This window comes from Tupaia chinensis, unplaced genomic scaffold (genome assembly GCF_000334495.1).
Source record: "Tupaia chinensis unplaced genomic scaffold, TupChi_1.0 Scaffold000305_1, whole genome shotgun sequence".
Taxonomy (NCBI): Eukaryota; Metazoa; Chordata; class Mammalia; order Scandentia; family Tupaiidae; genus Tupaia; species Tupaia belangeri.
In genome coordinates this window covers 2,489,637-2,509,764 of record NW_006159795.1, presented here as the reverse complement: position 1 = coordinate 2,509,764, position 20,128 = coordinate 2,489,637, and the positions used below count along the sequence as shown (strand labels likewise).

At 41.1% G+C, this 20,128-nt stretch overlaps 1 protein-coding gene across 1 annotated transcript in view; it reads left to right on the top strand.

Moving 5' to 3' along the window:
* PLCB4 (phospholipase C beta 4) overlaps positions 1 to 20,128 on the top strand; it is a 472,346-nt gene that overhangs the window by 306,884 nt on the left and 145,334 nt on the right. Inside the window, exon 6 of the mRNA XM_006150920.2 lies at positions 2,357 to 2,500. Within this exon, the coding sequence (XP_006150982.1) occupies positions 2,357 to 2,500 (144 nt within the window). The remainder of the gene's footprint in view (positions 1 to 2,356; positions 2,501 to 20,128) is intronic.

Genomic DNA, 20,128 nt, shown 5'->3' with positions numbered 1-20,128 from the left:
TATTTTTTATTCTTTTTCGATAATAACCCTGCACATTTTAGCTGTTCAAAACAAAATTACATTCCTCCTTTTTTTGTTGTTGTTTTCCTCACTTTTTTTTATTTTGTTCTTTTTCTAAGGCTGTCCTCTTTTATGTTGGTTAAATTTTTTGTGTAACTGTATTTTGACATTTCTTCCTGAGTTCTTTTGAAGAACAAGATGCTATTTTATTTACTAATTAGGGTAAACTTGCCCAGTTTTCATTCCCACTGAGGATGCATGTTTTTAGAGGTGAAACTACTCACTGCTTGTGACCAAGCTACCTGAAAGTTTTAATCTCTGCTTTGTTTGTTTATTTGTTTGTTTAAAGTTTATTTATTTATTTCATGAGAGAGAGGTAGAAATAAAGCCTTTCTCTGTCAGCCAGGATCATAGGCACATGAGTCTAGGCTGTATTGGTCAGCTGGAAAACCAAACCCTCACCTTCCATATGGCTTCCCGTATAGAAAAGCATTGTACCGCTACTACATCAGTACGGCTGGGCCTTCATCTCCTTTTTTTAATAATAATTTTTTTTTACTTTTTTATTATTATTCATACATTAAATTGCAAAACATCATTTAGATTGTGAAGCAACTTTACCCAGCATGATAAACACCTCAGTCCAACCCAGTTGAGACCACCGTACACATCCTCAACAGAAAATAAACCTTATCTGGGTCTCACAGGTGTATTACCTTTCCATTTTCCCCTCAAATTTCCTAAACTCCTTCCCTCCCACACTCTCTTTCCACTTTGTCTCTAGTGTCCATTACAATTTTTAATACCTTTATGTTCTCCAGTCTTTCAGTCTCTTCCATAGAGTGCAGACAGTCAGTATATGTTAATTGGAGACATGCAATGTCTCTCTTTCATAGCCTGACTTCCTTCACTCAGCAACAAATCTTCCATATTTGTCCATTTTCTATCAAATTTCAGGGCCTGGTTTTTTATGGCTGAATAGTATTCCATGGAGTATATGTGCCAGAATTTTTCAATCCATTCATCTGTTTGTGGACATTTGGATTGGTTCCATGTCTTGAAAATAACCCCCATGGTTGCTGGCTGTGATAATGCCATGTTTATTCATGTGAAACCTCTGTGACTGTCTCCTCCTGAGAAAGAGGCCTCTTTGACCTTTATGGATCACAAGCAGATACCAGTCAGAGCCTTTTCTATCCTATTGCCATATTCTCATTCATCTAATAATTATAACCAAAACTCTATAAACAAGACCTTCAATTCTAGTGTTTTTTTTTTTTTTTTGAGAAATTTTTGCTGTAGGGCACATGTGCTCTCCAGAAAGACAGAGAGAGACAGAGATGGAAAGCGAGAAATCACTCCCCAGGGGAGATAGCCACACCATAATCTCGAGATCTTGGGTATGTACGCACATGTACTCGGTGTGAGTTTAAACCACTGGGTCCGAAACTCGAACCACAGTCGACTACATGGGTGTCCAGCGACATAGCCATTACACCAACCACTGGTTCCGAATTCTAATGTTCTTAGTCAAATATTTTATAATATATTTCTGACTTTGTTTTTTAACTGACAGAGGGCACATTCACTTACCAGAGAGAGACACAGAGAGAGGGGAAGAAAGTACCTCCCACCCCCCAGGGAGGAATGGCTATACCACAATGCCTTCTCTTCCATTTCTCCATCTTGTCAGGATTTGGGGAATGCATGCACATGTGCCTTGCATGTTTTTAAGCCTCTAGGGCTTGTCTCCCAAACTACACAGTTGGCCATGTAGGATCGTGGGTCCTGTGACCACTAGACAATGAAGTCAGCCCTATAGTCTATTTCTTATAAAGTGATTTCAAGTAATTCATAGTGTGTAACACTATGAGCAGGTTGAGAGTAATACTGAGTAGGTTTTAGAGTAATACTAGATATCTGGGCTTTGGATTTGGGGGAATTTTTTTGTTTTTGCTAGAGAACATGTGTGCTTGCTGGAGAGAGACGGAGAGCAAAAAGAAAAGTGAGTAATCACCCTGCACCCTCTATGGGGGTTGGTTACACCACAACCTCTTCTCTATTTCTCTTTCTTTATAGGATTTGAGACATGCGCACACATAGACTCAGGATGTCTTTCTAGCCTCCTTGGTCTGAGATTCAAACCACATAGTTGGCCGTATGGTATCCAGCCACTTTAACTGCCACACCACTGAATGGCCCTCTCTGAATGTTGTAAATAGGGGGAATAAAGAAAGAAAGAAAAAAACACTTGGGTATATGTATATTTTTATACCAAATGTGGTTTCTTTTTACCATGTCTCCTCCATGCTGTGTGATCTCACATATTTTTTCCTGTTTATGTCCCCCTATACAGGATCCCAAAATTCTGGCTGCTCTTGAAGCTGTTGGAAAATCAGAAAATGATCTGGAAGGGCGGATAGTTTGTGTCTGCAGTGGTATAGATTTGGTGAACATAAACTTCACTTACATGGTGGCCGAAAATCCAGAAGTAACTAAGGTAGTCTCAGTTAAATGTCCTCTCCCTCCCCCATATGTAAATGGGCTGTGTAATTTTTTAGTATTATTTTATATATATAATAAGAGAGAGAGCGAGCAAGTGGATGCAGGAGGGAGAGTAGAGAGGTATTTCTGCAAGATTTGGCACATCCTACTCCGCCTGCCCCAGCCTCCCAGCCAGGTAGGACCACAGGTCCTCACCAGGATGTCTGGCCTATTTAGGCTGGGTCAGGAACTGAGTCCAGGCCTCCCGTGTGGTATCAGCATTCTTTGATTCCTCTACTCAGGTCAGTGTGTACTTCGAATGTGTTCTTAAACCCTGATCTAAATATGCATTGTTCTTGCTTCATATAGTTTAAGGCTGCATACTTGCTACAAAAAATTTTCTTAGTTGGTATTTGAACAAGCAACATTCAGTTCCATAAGACCATCCTGACTACCAGTGAGGAGACAGTTCTGTTCATCAGATGCAGATATTTAGCTGCTTGGAATTTTGCAAAACAAAACAAAAACAGGTCTGTAGACTTATGCTCCCTGACTTTTGTCAATTCCAATGATAACAGTAATGACTGTATGAGCTCAAGAATCTGGACTCTGGGGACAGAGAGCCTGGATGCAAACTTTGCACTTTTACTTACTAACTGTGTCACAAACACACACCTCACCTCTCTGTGGCTCAGTTTTTCATCTGTAAAATGGGATAGAACAAAAATACCTGCTTTTAGGATCGTTGGGATGTTTACATAAGTTATTACCTGAAATGTGCCTTGTGAACTGACTTTAAGTTCTTTTATCTATTTCCTGAGGGAGAGAGGCAATCTCAACAGGGTCCCCACACTATGGTCCTCCCCCAGTGCTGCTGCTGGCTGGGATCATGCTTGTACTGACGTGTTCAGGTAGACCTGGGACACGAACCCAGAGCCCTCCCATATGGCATCCAGCATCAAGCAGCAATACTCCACTGCATGTGCAACCATGGCTGAACCAGGCTTTCTGGTTGAGTACCCTCAACATATGTAGCTGTTCTCATCAGAGAGTCATGGAATTCAGAGCTAGAATGACATTTAGGAAGGGCTTTGACCACCTTGATTTTCAGAAGAGGAAAAATGAAGCCAGAAAGGTAAAGGAATATAACTTTGAGACTAGTAAGCGGGCTAGGCCAGAGGCTGACTTAAAACTCAGGTTTTCTGATTCATTACATTGTTCCGTACTGCCCCTTTCCCCTGCGTCCTGCCTCTTCATGCTCTGAGCAGATACAGTCCTGGAACAACAGCTCAAATCAGTGCCATGATATTTTTGCTTTCCATCATTCAATTGCTGTCAGTCTTGCTTGTTTTACTTATGTGTACGTGTTTGAGGGGTGGGAGGCAATACATACTTTATATACTTAAAGATAAGATTTGGATGTTTCTTTCTCCACTGAACTGTAAGCAGTTAACCAGATAAGAAAGGGCCACAAAATAATTCTATACTGGGTTTTTCATTCAAACTCAATGCTATTTAAACCTGCTCCTATTGAAAAAACTAGATGTTTCAGCTTATGGAAGCTATTACTCAGAATTTCAGATTTCATTATACTGTAATATGTGAATATAAATCTCACTATTCAAACTGGACAGTCCATAACTATTAGAGCACATAGTTTTGGTTGATTGAAACTTGGCAAAAATATATTGAGTACATTTTTTTCACTGAATATACGTGTGTGTGTGTGTAGAATCATGCCTACTTCCTGATTTCAAAACTATCCCCACTACTTTATTCTTTTTCCTCTGTATGTTTCATCGTCCTTAGTAGGACCTACAAGTCATCAAAGCAAAAGGATTTATAAAAAATACACACAGATATAATCACCTCAGGTTAAAAGGATGATAGAATTCATAAATTAAATTAGGTCAATGAGAAAAGCAGAGCTCTCCTAGTGTACCCGAAATAGTGCTTGTGGGTGGTCCCATTCAAACACTGAGTGTCACTCAGGGGCTAAGTATCTTGGGGCCATGCAGCATACTAACAGTCAACTTGCCTTTAATGAAAAACCGTATTCCTGATCAGTTCATCTCAAACATCAGTTAGCACAGGTTGCTTTCAAAATCAATACGTACTTCATTTCAAGACTTTATTTTGGGAACCAGCAGTTAGCGTAATGGGTATGTCGCTGGACTCCCACGTAGTTGACCGCGGTTCGTGTCCCGGACCCGGTGGCTTAAAACTCACGCCGGGCACGTATGCTTGCGTGCCCAAGATCCCGAGAGGAGAATGGAGGAGAAGGGATTGCGGCGTGACCATCCCCCCTGGGGGGTGATTTCTCGCTTTCTGTCTCTATGTCTCTGTCTGTCTGGTGAGTGCATGCACCCTATAGCGAAAAACTTCTCAAAAAAGAAAAAAAAAGACTTTATTTTGAAGCATGTAATTTTATTTTATTTTATTTTATTTTTTGCTATAGGGCACATGTACTCAGCAGAATGACAGAGAGAGACTGGAACAGAAAGTGAGAAATCACCCCCCAGAGAGGATGACCATACTGCAATTCCTTCTCCTCCATTCATCTCTTGGGATTTAGGGAATGCACACATGTGTGCCTGGCATGAATTTCAAGCCACTGGGTCCAGGACTCGAACCATGGTCAGTTATGTAGGAATCCAGCAATGTAAGCATTATGTCACCTGGGGTCCCTCTTGGCTAATCTTTAAATGTTAGGGTCAAAGCCTTTTTTTTTTTCCCCAAAGAACTATGTGTTTTATTTTATTTACTATTATTATTTAAAATTTGCTATAGGGCATGTATACGCACCAGAGAGAAAAGGAGAGAGACAGAAAGAGAGAAAGTGAGCTGCCAGGTCAGGACTCGAACCACAGTCAGCTCTGTGGGAGTACAGCGCCTTAACCACTATACCACCTGCTGGCCCCAAGTCAAAGCTTTTTTAAATGTGGATCTATTGATTGGGATTCATGCTTCCCCTCCACACACACACACCTCACTCCTAATGCATTGTCTCCATATGTAGTTTGATTTCTTTAAAATAGAGCTGAGCCTTTAAGGACCCTCATGGAATAGAAGGCAACTGAATGGAAAATCCTACAATCTTATGATTTCTTTCCTTAGATTTTTAGCTATCTTTTCCGTAGTTTGAGATAGATAAGTTAGTAACTTGTCTTTAAACAATTATTCAACTCTTTCTCTGTATAAGAATATTTTGTTGGTTTATGTAATGTTTTATTACAACTGACATAAACAGGTTTGGAAACAAACATGAGTGACTCATGGTGGGCATGTGAAGTGAGAGCAGAGGAGCATAGTATCTTGGAAGGTAGCGTTCTACCTGGGAGGGCTCAGTGTTCCCTTGGTGGTGAGTGTGTTTTGCTTGACTTAGGTTCACCTGCTGACTCTTGGTCTGACTGGTAAGGTTTAAGTAAAGATGGTTTTTAGTGTAAAATTTGACCATGAGTAGTCTATGAGACTCTTGAGCCTATAGTTACTTCTTGGGTTCTTGTTGCACTTAAGATCTGACCATTTTGAAGATTACACTTACCCAAACATTTAATCCAGGCAAGGGGTCTGACATTCAACCTAACATCCTCTACACAGGGGGCTCAGTTTCACAGGAGGAATTTCTGCCATTGAGCAAGTCATTTTTACCTTCTTTGTTCTGCTTCTGAGGGAGTACCTTCAATATTTTTTCTTCTTATTGCAAGCAAGTATTTTAAGAGTCAGTAAAATTTAAGATGACATCTTAGTTTGTCAGACTTAAGGTTTCAAATGAATAAAAAGTGACTTTTCATGTATGTGACTCTGAAAGTATGGATGTGCTTTTTTTCAGTAAAAAGTGATAGCATGAAAAAAACATCTTTGTTTAATTACTGATTATGTGCTCTTTAGCTATATCAATGCTTGAAGATTAAATAAGTTTGCCTTAGAGATTTGCCCTCAATTCTATGTCCTTTCTCCTTGACTGAATGATATCTTAAATCCCAAACAGACTTTTCTCTCCTCTCACCTGAGTCTTCCATAGTAGTCCTCATCTCAACAACCCCTGGCTCCACAATTGCTGAGACTGGGAACACCTTCCTCTCATTCCTACATCAGTCCATTAACAAGTACGCATAGATCCATCTTGAAATATATCTAGAATCTAGCTGCTTCTCACTATCATATTGTGGTCCAGGCCAGGGTCATTTTCTTCTGTCCTGCTATAAGAGACTTCTAACTGATGTCTTTGTCCTGACCTTGCCCCTTTTAGTCTATTCTCAAAATAGCAGCTGGAGGGAATTGTTTGTTTGTTTGTTTATTTGTTTCTTCCATGAGTGAGAGAAGCAAAGAGACAGCATCCTCAACAGGGTCCTTATACTGTGTCCTTATACCCCCAGCCATTGCCAGCCCTAGGTCATGGGCACATACATTCCCAGAATACTCAGGGAAGTCTCTGGACACCAAGTGGGAACCTTTCCATGTGAGATTGCCTTGCAGAGCATCATATTTTATCAGTATGCCATCTGGGTTAGAGAGACTTTTTTAAAGAGTTTTTTGCTATAGAGTGCGTGCACTCTCCACAGAGACAGAAAGTGAGAAATCACCCCCCTGGGGGAATGGCTATGCTGCATTCCCTTCTCCATTCTCCTCTCAGGATTTTGGGCACACACACACATGAGCCCGGCATGAATTTCAAGCCTTCCAGCCCGGGACGCAAACTGCAGTTGGTAACATGGGAATCCACCACTTTAACCACTATGTCACCTCTGGCCCATGGGAAGATTTTTTTAAATGTAATTCAGACCACATCGCTGCACTACTGAGAATCTCCAAGGCCCTACAGGATACCACCCCATCTCCCTTTCCCTTTTTGCCTTCATCTCCCTCTTTCCTGTGTTTCCTTCTAGCTTCAGGGACTTAGCATATGCTGTTCCCTCTCTGGTTCATATACAGAGCTTTCTGCTTTGCATTTCTAGCCTCTGAAGTGCCACTTTCGCAGGAGTTTTCCCATCTTTCTACCTTTCTACACCCCTAACTCCTTATCCTGATTTCATTTTCTTTATAGCACTTCTTTATAGCACTTACTACTATTTACATATTAGGTATTCATTATTCATTTATTCTCTTCCTTCATCCATGGCAGTTTTCTGTTCACTGCTGTATGCCCAACACCTAGGCTAGTCAGTGCCTACTATTTAGTAAATGCTCCATAAATACCTATTTCATGGAGGTATTTTGCTGACTAAATCAATAAATTCCAGCCTAGGTGATGAATGTGTACAACCTCTGATGCTGCACAATGCAATTTTGTACAGTTTAGCTACAATAGAAGCTAAGAAAATGATCTGCTGACAAGAAGACTGAGAAAATGTGATTCAGTGATCATCCAGAGGGAACAGAAAGATCTGGGATCCCGGGGTGTTATTTTTAGAGTCACTTTTCAGGATGTCGCTGGGCTGCTGCTGCTCAGACTCCATGACCAGACTGGAGGTCGTGACCCTGGCGTCTTGGCCTCTTTCCAGTGTGGATCATTATATCCTGCTTACCTAAAGCCTTCCTGTCGTTCCAGTTGGGAAAAAAAAAAAAAAATCTTTCATTTCCTCTCCTGAAAAACTCCTCTACTATAAAGAATTGCTAGCAAATTGCTACCACTTTGACTGCAAACCCAGTGTGGTTTTGGGTAATAGGTGAGTCTTCTGTGTCGTATAGCTTAAAAGACTTGAAAATAAAAGCAGCCATAGGACTAAGGCATTTCCCCAGTTTTTTCTAAACTGTAATAAAGCTACTTTCCCCCCTCCCCGAATCATTCCTATTTCTTTGCCCACTATTTCGCCATAAACTGTACAAATAACTTCCTACTGAGCATTCTAACAATTCTCTTTAGTTAGAAAAGCAACTCTAGGTCCTCTCTTGTATTTTTTTCTCTCTCAGAATGCAACTCGCTCAGAAGGATTTTGGTCTCTAGTGAGTTGAAGGGAGTTCAGATGTCTTTCATTAAGTTACAGCTGGTGGTTGTACAGCGAACTGAAATCAGAGTCACCGCGCATGAGACGGAAATACAGCCCTCATTTAAAATCTCCACAAATAAGTCTGTTATTTTATACCAACTTGAATTTTCTTTTGATTGCAAAAAATAAGCTGTTATTATGAGTTTCAAAATGCAAAGATTGGGATTGAGTTTAGACAATTTCCAGACTGCTCATTATACTTTATACAGGTTGTAAATATTTGGTGAACTCCATAAATTATACTCTATAACCAAGTCATCAAGTATGTACATGAATAGCTACTATAGAAACTAAATTATGAAAATATTATCTGTTCCTTTTATATACAAAAAGATAAAGTGGATAATTTATTGCAAGTAATAAGGTATTATTTCAACAAATTGGGGGGGATGTCAGAATTGCTTTGCTTAACTTGAATTATGTTGAATGGAAGGCTCATTGCCATGGGTTCTGGAGGAGGGATTTGCTCTTTGTTTTGTTGAAAAACATCAACAACAACCTCTTTATTTTAAAAATCCCTTCCCCTGGGTTTGCTAACATCCTGCAAAGCCCTCAGCCCCTTAAGTAGTTCCTTTGTTGATATTCAAGCATGAAGCAAACCCAACAGAGACAGACCAGAGAACAGAGGCCTGAGACTTTAGCCTTACCTGGGGGCTTCTTAGAAATGCAAAATCTTGCATCCCACCCTATTCCAATGAATATGAAACTCTGAGTATGAGGCTCAGTGTGTGTGTGTGTTTGTGCGTGTGTGTGTGTGTGTGTGTGTGTGTGTGTGTGTGTGTATTTACATACATATTTTAAAATTCCTGATAAGAGAGAAGAACTCTCCACAGGGTTTCGTCATGCCAGATCCCTTTTCCCCTGCTCTCTGGCTCATCAATAGATTGGGCATACATGCATATGAACCTAGAGTGTTTTCCAGCTAACCCAGTGATCCAGTTCAGAGATGGCCATGTGGCTTCCAGCACTACAATTCAATTTGCTACCAACTATGCCACCATGCTGCACCCCCAGTAATTTCTTTTTTAGGTTTTTAACTATAAGACGTGTGCATTTGCCAGAGAGAGATGGAGAGAGAGAGAAAAAATGAAAAATAAACCCCTAAAAAGGATGGCCATGACACAGTACCTTCTCCTCCAGTCTTGTCTTGGGGTTTGGGGGCATACACACACAGCATCTAGCATGATCCTCAAGTTACCAGGTCCTGGACTCAAACCTCAGTTGGCCATGTAGGAGTTCAACTCCTTAACCACTATGCACCTGTTGTCTGCCCCTCTCTCAATGTTTTAATGGACGTTCCAGGGGATTCAGCACTGGGTGAAGTTTGAGACTCACTGGCTTAGCACAGATTAGACCAAAAGTCACCACTGTCTTGAACCCAAACAAATTTTTATCACATTGACTACAGCATATAGGTAGACCTGCACGCTGATTTATTTCAACAGCCTAGCCACTGGTAAGAGTTCACTAAGTAAGGACAATAAAAGGCATGTTTAACATGAAGTTATTTCTATGACTCTAGTAATATGATTTTTTTCTTTTTAAGATTTATTTATTTAACTTTATTTGTTATTATTGTTTTCTAATTGGATTAGAGAGAGAGAGAAGGGGGAAATGAGAAAGTAAACTGGCAGGTCTGGGACTTGAACCACAGTTGCCCATGTGAGAGTCCAGTGCCTTAACCACCACACCATCTGCTGGTTCCTAGAAATATGATTTTCAAAACACTCCATGTTAAAATGCTACCACTTGGGGCCACCAGATACTATGGGGGTTAAAATGGCTGAATTCCACATGGCCAACTAACTGGTTAAGAGTCTCAGATCATGAAGCATGAAAAATCACACCAGGCACATGTGAGTACCCAGAGTCCCCAGAATGGAGGAGAAGAAAATGAACCATGGCAATCCCCAGTGGAGGGTGATTTCTGTTGATGGAAATAATCAACTCTACAGAAATAATAATGCAGTTTATTTCTAAACACAAACATGTGTGGCCAGGCCTGGAGAAAGGCAAACATTCCTTTCTTGGGGTATTCAGATCCAGGGATTCCTTTGATTTGGTTTTGAGAGTGAGAGACAAGGTTTGCAACTTAGTGAAAACAGTTTCCCCCATTGGTGTGGCCCAAAAAGGCAGGACATCTGGAAGGGGTTCCAGGGGGCACACTTGTAGGCCAGAGATGGGTTTTATAATTCTTAGGTTGGTGATTAGAAATGAAGGTCTGTATTTCATGAAGGCATCAGTAAAGAGTGTATTTTAACAGAGATAAGGGGGCTTATATGTGTCAAAGGGTGCAGGGTGGATGTAGGAAGAGTCCTGTTAACAATGAGTCAAATAGCCTGTTAATGTTTATGGGCTTGACTCACCCATCACAAGGATACTATTCCAGGAACAGGATGTTGGAAGAGTCCTTTTATCAATCGGGCTAAAATGGACTGTTTTAATGTTTCTGGGCTTGACTCACTCCAGGCCCTATGGAAGAGACTTTGGAAACAGGAAAAAGCCCTCAGACTTCCATCCTCTTTTCCAACTTGCCCTCTATCTCTACCCCCAACTCTGGTGAGAGCATGTACCTTTAAGGAAACTAAAACAGAACACTTGATATGCTGCTTTAATTGTGTCATATAACCTAGAGGTTCTCAAAGTGTGGTCTCCAGGCCAACAGTTAAGGAAATATCCGAGGACTCATTAGCAATGGAGATTCTCAGGAGCTGTCTAAGCCCTACTGAATTAGAACTCCATGTTCTTACCAGCCCTCCAGAGGATTCTGATGCACACTCAAGTTTAAAACTACCACCATGAAGAAAGTTCAGTAACTTGCATTTACATCCTGTTACTCTTGCAGAAGCCTTGAAGAACCTATGTTAATTTTCTGGGGCCGTTACCAGGGCTCACCCAAGCCCACTGAATGCTTAAGCAGCTCAACTGTAAATCCTAACTTCCTGTCAGTCTGAACTCCAGCGTACTAATTGTCCAGTTTCTTCACCACCTTGCCTCACAGTTTTTTGAGACTCTAGTGTGGGATAGGTGTATGCATGTGTGTTATTTATTGTTTATGTTCTCAATACTGAAAGTCAGCATTTTCTTGTTTATCATTTTTCCCCCTTAAACTGTCCTGAATTCACCTCAAACAAATCAAGGAGGTGCATAACAAGCTCTCTTGAAGGCAGAGTCATGAATCAGAGCAAATGAGTGTGTGCCCGTTCTTAAGTTTTAAATCCCCCATCTTACCTATGTGTTTTCTTCTTGCCAAATAAAGATAATAGAGTTTATTGTTTTTATTACTGGTTGAATTTAGAGACCTTTGAACTCCGCCTTAGGAGGAATGTGTTCCCCGGTGAATCTGTGTAGAGCATCAAACTAGTTTCTTTGGCACGCTCTCACTCTCCTTCCATTCCACTTGCTCCTACTTTGCTCTCCAGGTTTTCAATCTGCTCAAGCAGGACCGTCTATCCATGATCTAGCACTTCTGCGTCTCATCCATGCGGGCTCTCTCTGAACCCTGATTATTTCTCTACCTGTGCATCACCAAGAACCATAGTACCTTCGGGCTAGATGTTGTGAAAAAGGTGCCTATAGGAGCCAGGGGGGTGATGTGAATCACAGAAAAATGTCAGGCAAAGACAACTGATGCAGACTTCAGCAGTTAGGAGTGCATGTATACCAGTCAAGGGAGTGGCATCCCTTCACATTCAGCCAGTTTTTCAACTATCAGAATGTGTTCTTGTGGTTGCTTGATTGCTATTGATTTTTTTTTTCATGAGATACTGAACATCTGCATTTTTAAACATAGATCTTAGAGTGTTGACAAATAGGAGCCAGCTGATGACTGGTGAATAAGGTGACTGGATCCCACATGTGTGATTGCATGGTTTGAGTCCCAGACCCTGCAACTTGAAAAACATACTGGGTGTACGTGTGTGTGTGTGTGTGTGTTTGTATGTGTGCATGTGTAGGTGTGCCCAAAATCTCAGGAGAATGTAGGGGAAGCGACTGCAGTATGGCCATCCCCTTAGGGGGTGATTTCTCACTTGCCCTCTCCCTCTCTCTGTCTCTGTCTCTCTCCAGCAAACACATGCAACCTCTAGAAAAAATCAAAAATGAAGAAAATTTTAAAAAGAAACTAAAATGTTGACAAGTAATTGGTGTTCTTTTCGACACTGTACCAAAAGACAAATGTGTTTATGGATCACTTAGAAGCTTGGCTCCTGACAACAACCAGCATGCAGCATGAATGCTCTTGTACTAAGATGAATGCTCTTGTTTACTTCATGTGCTCACCTCATCAGCATTTTAAATGAAACTGCTGTTTTCTAACCTTTGTTCCTTTCTACATTCTGCTATTCATCTGATAATTATTTTTTGATGAATTCTAACATTGGGCAGATCATTTGAATTTTATTTGCCTTTTTATTCTCATTTGTAAAAAAGGGAGTCCTATTGTAAGACTTGGCAGTCTTTTTCTCCTGTAAGGTTTAAGGAATCTCTTCACAAATAAGTGTGTAGTAGGAGCCAAGGAGAGTCCAGGTTAGTTGCTTTGATGGGACACTTATGTATATATAAAGTCCCTAGGCTACCCTAAATCATCCCTAAGACCAGGAGTCAAACTACTAGAAAAGAAGACTCAGCCCAAGAGAAGAGAGGAAAGTAGTTCTGTCAAAAAGCAGGCCATGTACCCAGAAGGGAGGGCCTGCCAGTCTTGCTCTGTAATGCCCATAGTGGACAGTCTACCAGGAGAGAGAAGGCGATGTTCATGGGAGTGAGAAAATGAACCAGGAAGGCAGAAGCAGAGAAACCTGAGTCCAGTGAGTAGACCACAGTGAACATTTTTTTTTTTTTTACTGGGACATTGGTAAGTTTGGCTGTGACTGTGGTCCACTTTATATGGCAAGCTAAGTGCTTGTGGAATCTATCCTGGGGATTCCAGGGAGGTATTAGAAGGTCATCACTTGTGTTGCAGGAGGGGAACCACGTGAGGTTTACATTCTAAGAGGATTCATATACGGTAATGAGCATGGGTGAGAGCTCCACCAAAGTATGGTCGGGGCCCCTACAGTGTCATATCATCTGGTGCTTGTTAGAAATATAGGGTCTCAGGGCCAGCGGGTGGCATAGTGGTTAAGGTACTGGAGCCCCACACGGTCAATCATGGCTGGAGTCTTGGACCCTAGTGGCTTGAAAATCACACCCATGCGTGCCTAGGTTCCCAGGAGGAGAATGAAGGAGAAGGGATTGTGGAGTGGTCGGCCCCCTTGGGGGGTGAATGGCCCCCTCTCACTGTTTCTCTCACTGTTCTGTCTCTCTCCTGCCTGGACATGTGCCCAATGGTAGAGTCCTTAAAAAAATAAAAAAAAGGAAGAAAGAAATGCAAGTTCTCAGGCTCTACCCCATACCAGCTGAGTCGGACTCTACATTCAAATCAGACTCCTAGTACTTCTTATGTACATAGAAGCTTAAAACATAACTAGGGACCAGCAGATGGCATAATGGTTATGTCACTAGACTCCTACTTAGTCAACCACTATTCGAGTCCCAGACCTGGCAGCTTAAAACTCACACCATGAATGTGTGCATGCATGCCTAAAATCCTGAGAGGAGAATGGAGGAGACAGGATTGTGGCAGGGGCATCCTCCCTGGGGGGGGGGAGGAGGGGGGTTCTCACTTTCTGTCTCTCTGTTTCTCCAGTGAGCACATGCACCCTATAACAAAAATCTCTCACACAAAAAAAGTAATAAATAAATAAAAGAGATACTGAGGCAGAATTCAAGAAAATGAGCTGATTTTGGCTGTAACTACTAAGGAAGAAAGACCAGAGACACACTGTGTGTGGAATTCAGAGTGGTTGTTCTGGGTGAAATCCTAAGAGAAACTATGATACAGACTCGTTTTTTGTGTCATCTGCTGGGAGTGTGATGATCCAGTTATCAGAAATTGAGGCCCTAGTTACTCTGGGGTGGAAGAAGAAGGGATAATAATTTATGTAAAATATGTTGCCCTGGGAATCTTCTGGTCTTGTGATCTGCTGTGGTTCATACAATGAGAAGGAGATCACACACCATTAGGGATCCCAGGCTTGTCAAAGGGGCTTGCTCTGGCCCCACTGTCCCTTAGCCCAATGACATTTTGAAAACAGCTTTGTTTTCTTTTGAAACCTGCTACTGCGCCACCAGGTGGCGGAATGGTTATGTTGCTGAACTCCCATGTAGTTGACTGCATTGGAGTCCTGGATCTAGCAGCTTAAAACTCACACCGGACGTGTGTGTGCATGCTCAAAACTCCAAGAAAAGAATGGAGAAGAGATTACGGTATGGCCATCCCCTCTGGGGGGTGATTTCTTACTTTCTGTCTCTCTGTTGCTGTCTATCCAGCCATCACACATGCCCTATAGCAAGAAAAAAAAAAAAAAAAAAAAGAAAAAGAAACAAGAAAGAAACCCCCTACTTGGGCAGTCAAGATGGATTTTTTTTTAAATTCAGGACTTACTTAAACATAAAGCTTCTTGTCAAAAATGCAGGCTCAGAGGGCCAGCAGGTGGCATGGTGGTTAAGGTGTTAGAATTCCCACATGGCTGACCATAGTTTGAGTCCTGGACCTGGTGGCTTGCTTTCTCACTCTCCTTCTCTCTCTCTCTCTCCTTCTCTCTCTCTCTCTCCTTCTCTCTCTCTCTCTGTCTTCAGCAAGATTCAAATGAAAAATAATAATAATAAATAAACATTTGAAAAAAAAAATGCAGGCTCAGAGACACAGGCACTGGAGCTAGAGGAGGTTTGGCTGTTGTTTTCAGGCAATGTTGTCACCCGCCTTAGGTTTCCTTGGACTTGTGCGAGGAGCAAATTGAGAAATAAGCCTTGAGCTTTGGCTTAGCTTCCTGTTCAGTCATCTGCCACCAGATCGAGCACCGTGGCAAAGCCATTTTAAACATTTGCTTGGAGAGTGCACTGTTACAGTGCAATGTGGTGTTTCCCGAACCTGAAACAAGTATGGCTCACAGGACAGCATGAATGTACACTGCCTTCTATAGGGGAAAGACAGGGGAGTCAAAAGAAAGAAGTAAGAATCCCTTGGAGTCTCTACACCCTTCTTTGTATTTTTTTTAAGAATTATTAATTTAATTTTATTTATTGTTATTTTTCCAATTCATCAAAGAGAGACAGAGAGAAAATGAGTAATCAAGCCACCAGATCTGGGACTCAAACTGCAGTTAGCCATGTGGGAGTCTGGTGCCTTAACCCCACGCCACCAGCTGGCCCCATTTTTTTTTGGGGGGGGGGACAGGTTTATGCTACAGGGTGCGTGCGCTCACCAGAAAGACAGACACAGAGAGAGACAGGGAGAGACAGAGAGACAGAAAGTGAGAAATCACCGCCCAGGGGTGATGGCCACGCTGCAATCCCTTCTCCTCCATTCTCCTCTCGGGATCTTGGGCACACACACACACACACACAGATGCTCAGCGTGAGTTTAAGCGACCAGGTCCAGGACTCAAACCACGGTCGACTACATGGGAGTCCAGCAACATAGCCATTATGCCAACTGCTGGTCCTGAATTTTTAGGTTTTTACCACAGGGCATCTCACCAGAGAGAGAGAGAGACAGAGAGAGGAAAAGTAAGAAATCACTGCCAGGGAGAATGGCCGCACTGCAGTCCCTTCTCCATTTCCCTGGGGATTTTGGGCATGTGCCTGGCATGATTTTCAAGCTTCTGCATCTGGGACTCAAACTGTGACTGGCCATGTGGGAATCCAGCACCTTAACTACCACACCACCTGCTGGCCCTGTCTCTCTCTCTCTTTTTAATTGTAGTGAAATTCATGTAACATAAAATTGACTGTTTCAAAGTGAACAGTTCAGCCCCACTTCATATGTCACAGTATTGTGAAACCACCACCTCTGTCAAATTTTAAAGCATTTTTATAACCCCAATAGGAAACCACGTGCCCATTAGGGAATTCCTCCCCATTCCTCCTACCCTGAACTCCTGGCCACTGCTATAATGTGTCTGCATCCAGATGTAATTTTCTTTTATAGGTAATTGGGCACATGGTGCTTATAGAGTTTAATACACTGCATTATATCATTTAAAAATTATTATCTTGTGCATTTTGATGGTCTTTAAATGTTTTGGGGGACTTCAATATCATTATTAATCCCCGTGGCCTGAGGGTATTCTCAACTCTTGCTTCTTTAGAAAACTTTCAGCCTCCTAGGCAGTTCTGTTCAAAATGCATTGGTCTTCATGGGAGTAGAAGGATATTTTCATTGCTGGGACCTCTCTCACCATTGTGGTGAACTTGACTGGTTTCATAAGAAAAGACTTTAGGCCCAGCCCAGATCATTTTCTTTTACCCTGATTGCAAGTATTATCAAGTGGCTCCACCAACGGAATGCAAAACGAATTGCTCTAATTGCACCAGAAGCATAATATGTAGTGTGGATTTCACCTTTCGGACCCTGGGAAAGAAAAATGTCACTGGCTTTAAATTGCTTCTCCATTTTCCACATAGCTCCAGTTTTTCCTGCTAATAAAGATTGCTCTTGGGAGCATACCATAGGTGTAGCATGGATTTACATGTGTTTGTAAGTGTTTTGATCTTTGAAATAGAATTAAAAAGTGGAATGCATGAGGATATGGAGAGAACACATCATCTTGAGCTCTGTGATATAGAGCAGTGAATTTCACAATCGTAACAGAGGTTTGCAGTGAAACTTATGGGCTGTACACAGACCTCAGCCTGCTTTTGTAGGGCCAAAGAATGGTTTTCCCATTTCTGAAGAACTGTTAAATTAAAACAAAACAAAACAAAAAACATGAAAACTATACAAGAATCACATGTGGCCTTCATAGCCTAAAATGTTTATCATCTTGCAGTTTGCAGAAATACTGGGTCATGGGAAAAGTTGTGACACATTTTTGCATCAAAAGCCATAGAAAAATATATGGTTTTCCTGATGACCTAATAGTTCCCCTAACAGTAATAATAATAATAATAGTAGCAGCAACACTTTTTAGTGCATCTTGTATGCCTGGCATTGCTCAAAGTGCTTCATATGTATTAATTGATTCTCACAACTCTTTGGGATGGGTATCATAATTACCCTCATTTTGCAGAGAAAGAAATAGGCCAGGAGGGTGAGTAAGTTGCAGAAGGTCACACTCTCAGTAGGTGGTGTTTTGAACTCAGACTCTACTGGAGACTGTGAATTCTACCACCACTCGGTGCTAAAATTTTAAAAGTGGCTCCCTTTTCTCATTTGTATAATGACCAGGGTGGTAACAGCACCTTCTATCTGTAACACAGTATGGTATCAGTGTACTTTTTAGGTAGATGTTTTAACATGGTTATGTCTGGGAGAGGTGGCACAAATTGGTGGTCTGCAGAACAGATTCTTCAAAAACATCCACTTATGTAAGGGGTCTTCACAAAGCTGAAAATGTGTAGTATGAAAAAAATGATGCAAGGATTTCAAAAATATTTTACACCAAAATAGCTTGTACTTTAATTTCATTTTTCCACCAAGTTTTCATAAAGGGTAATCCTTGGTCAAATAAGCATGAGAAAGCTTTGTTTAGATAGGTTTCTGTACTGTAGCATTTTCAGAATTACTGTTATTATTATTCTCATGCGATTTTCAACAAAGAAGATAGCTTGTCAGCTATTTTCAAAAACATCTTGCCTATTAAAGAAACACAGAATAAAATCTTTCAGAACTAATGTTGTAAAGAATAAGTCAGCAAATGATGTCAGAGCCATTATTCAGCCCAATATTTTTCCACAGGATCGAAACAATGATGTAATCTTGTTGTTCATTTATTTGTTTTCTTTACTATACACATTCTATTTATTTTCCCCATATTCCTACTGCTTCTTTTCTTTCCTCCTTCCCACCTTTTTGTTGTTTTTGTTGGACGCGTGTGTTTGTGGGGGGGAGTTGGGGCTTTTCTTTAAGGAGAGAAAGTTAGACAATGAAACTTAAGCCCACTGATTTTTATATTTTGGGGGGACCTCTTATATTGAAAGTCCTATTCGGTTTATAGGATTACCTATAGATTTGATTTGCCTGAAGAAAATCAGCTGATGTTGTCTGGACAAGCATTAGCCAAAGTCTCCTTGACTGATTGAATTAGTATTTATCACAAAGAGGCAGCAGGTAGCATTGTCTGTGTGTTGAAATACTATTTACATTGGCATGACTGGATTTGCAGATCTTGTCAACTGGTACAGTCTGGGTTAATGTGACCTTGGGGATTGTAAATACAGGCCCGTAACCCAAGAAACAATGTAATGAACACCTTTTCATTTGCTAGCTGTGTGCTGATCCCTGCCCACCAGCAGTTTGCACATTTGCCAGAGTTGAAACTAAAAGAGTGTTCTCAAAAGTACTGGAGATTTCTGACTTGTAAAGCCTCTTGTTTTCTCAATATTTAAAAATTCTGCAATTACTTAGAGCCCTCCCTAAGAGTAAAAATAAAACAATTAACTTGTTTTCTTTTTTAATGGGGTTTGTAGGAGTATAGCTGCTCTGTGAACAATGAGGCATGGAAGAGCATCATTTGTTGCTGACAACAACCACCTAAAGTTATTGACCTAATGTCATTACATGCACTTGGACATGAGGCACTAATGTGCCCTGAGTGTGTGTTTTCTTCCTCCTAGATGCTGTGTACATAACGTGATACGTATTGTCATAGATATTTGGAATTAGATGAAGTCACTAAGGACAAGATCTTATAGGACAATAGGGCATCATTACAGAGTGTCTATAGGATTGGATTTAGGCAATGCCCAAATTGTCTCTTAGGAATGCAACAAATAGAAGTCCATTTGGAATGTGACACTTAACCTTCTGAGTGATGACCAAGAACAGCTCATATGTCCTCTTCTTTCTTGTAACTATTTAGAGGTCCTTTTTGACCTACCTACTCAGTATTGTGAAGATAACAAGTCAGGCTAACACATTGTTTTGACTATTTGCAAGTGACTAAACTCATTTTTTACTAGGAACATGCTAATATTACCCAGGCCCATCTAATTCTGTCTTTCAAATACAGCCACCCGTACTCATAGATAGCAACTTATTTCCTGCCCAGATACTCATTCACTGTGCTCTGAAGGTGATTCAAGAATCGGATGGTGGGCCAGCAGGTGGCCAGGATGTTAAGGCACTGGATCCTGCATTGCTTCAGTCCCAGATCTGGCAGCTTGAAAATCACACTAGACATGTGTATATGCATGCCCCAAATCCTGAGGGGAGATTGGAGAATGAAGTCACTAAGGACAAGATCTTATAGGACAATAGGGCATCATTACAGAGTGTCTATAGGATTGGATTTAGGCAATGCCCAAATTGTCTCTTAGGAATGCAACAAATAGAAGTCCATTTGGAATGTGACACTTAACCTTCTGAGTGATGACCAAGAACAGCTCATATGTCCTCTTCTTTCTTGTAACTATTTAGAGGTCCTTTTTGACCTACCTACTCAGTATTGTGAAGATAACAAGTCAGGCTAACACATTGTTTTGACTATTTGCAAGTGACTAAACTCATTTTTTACTAGGAACATGCTAATATTACCCAGGCCCATCTAATTCTGTCTTTCAAATACAGCCACCCGTACTCATAGATAGCAACTTATTTCCTGCCCAGATACTCA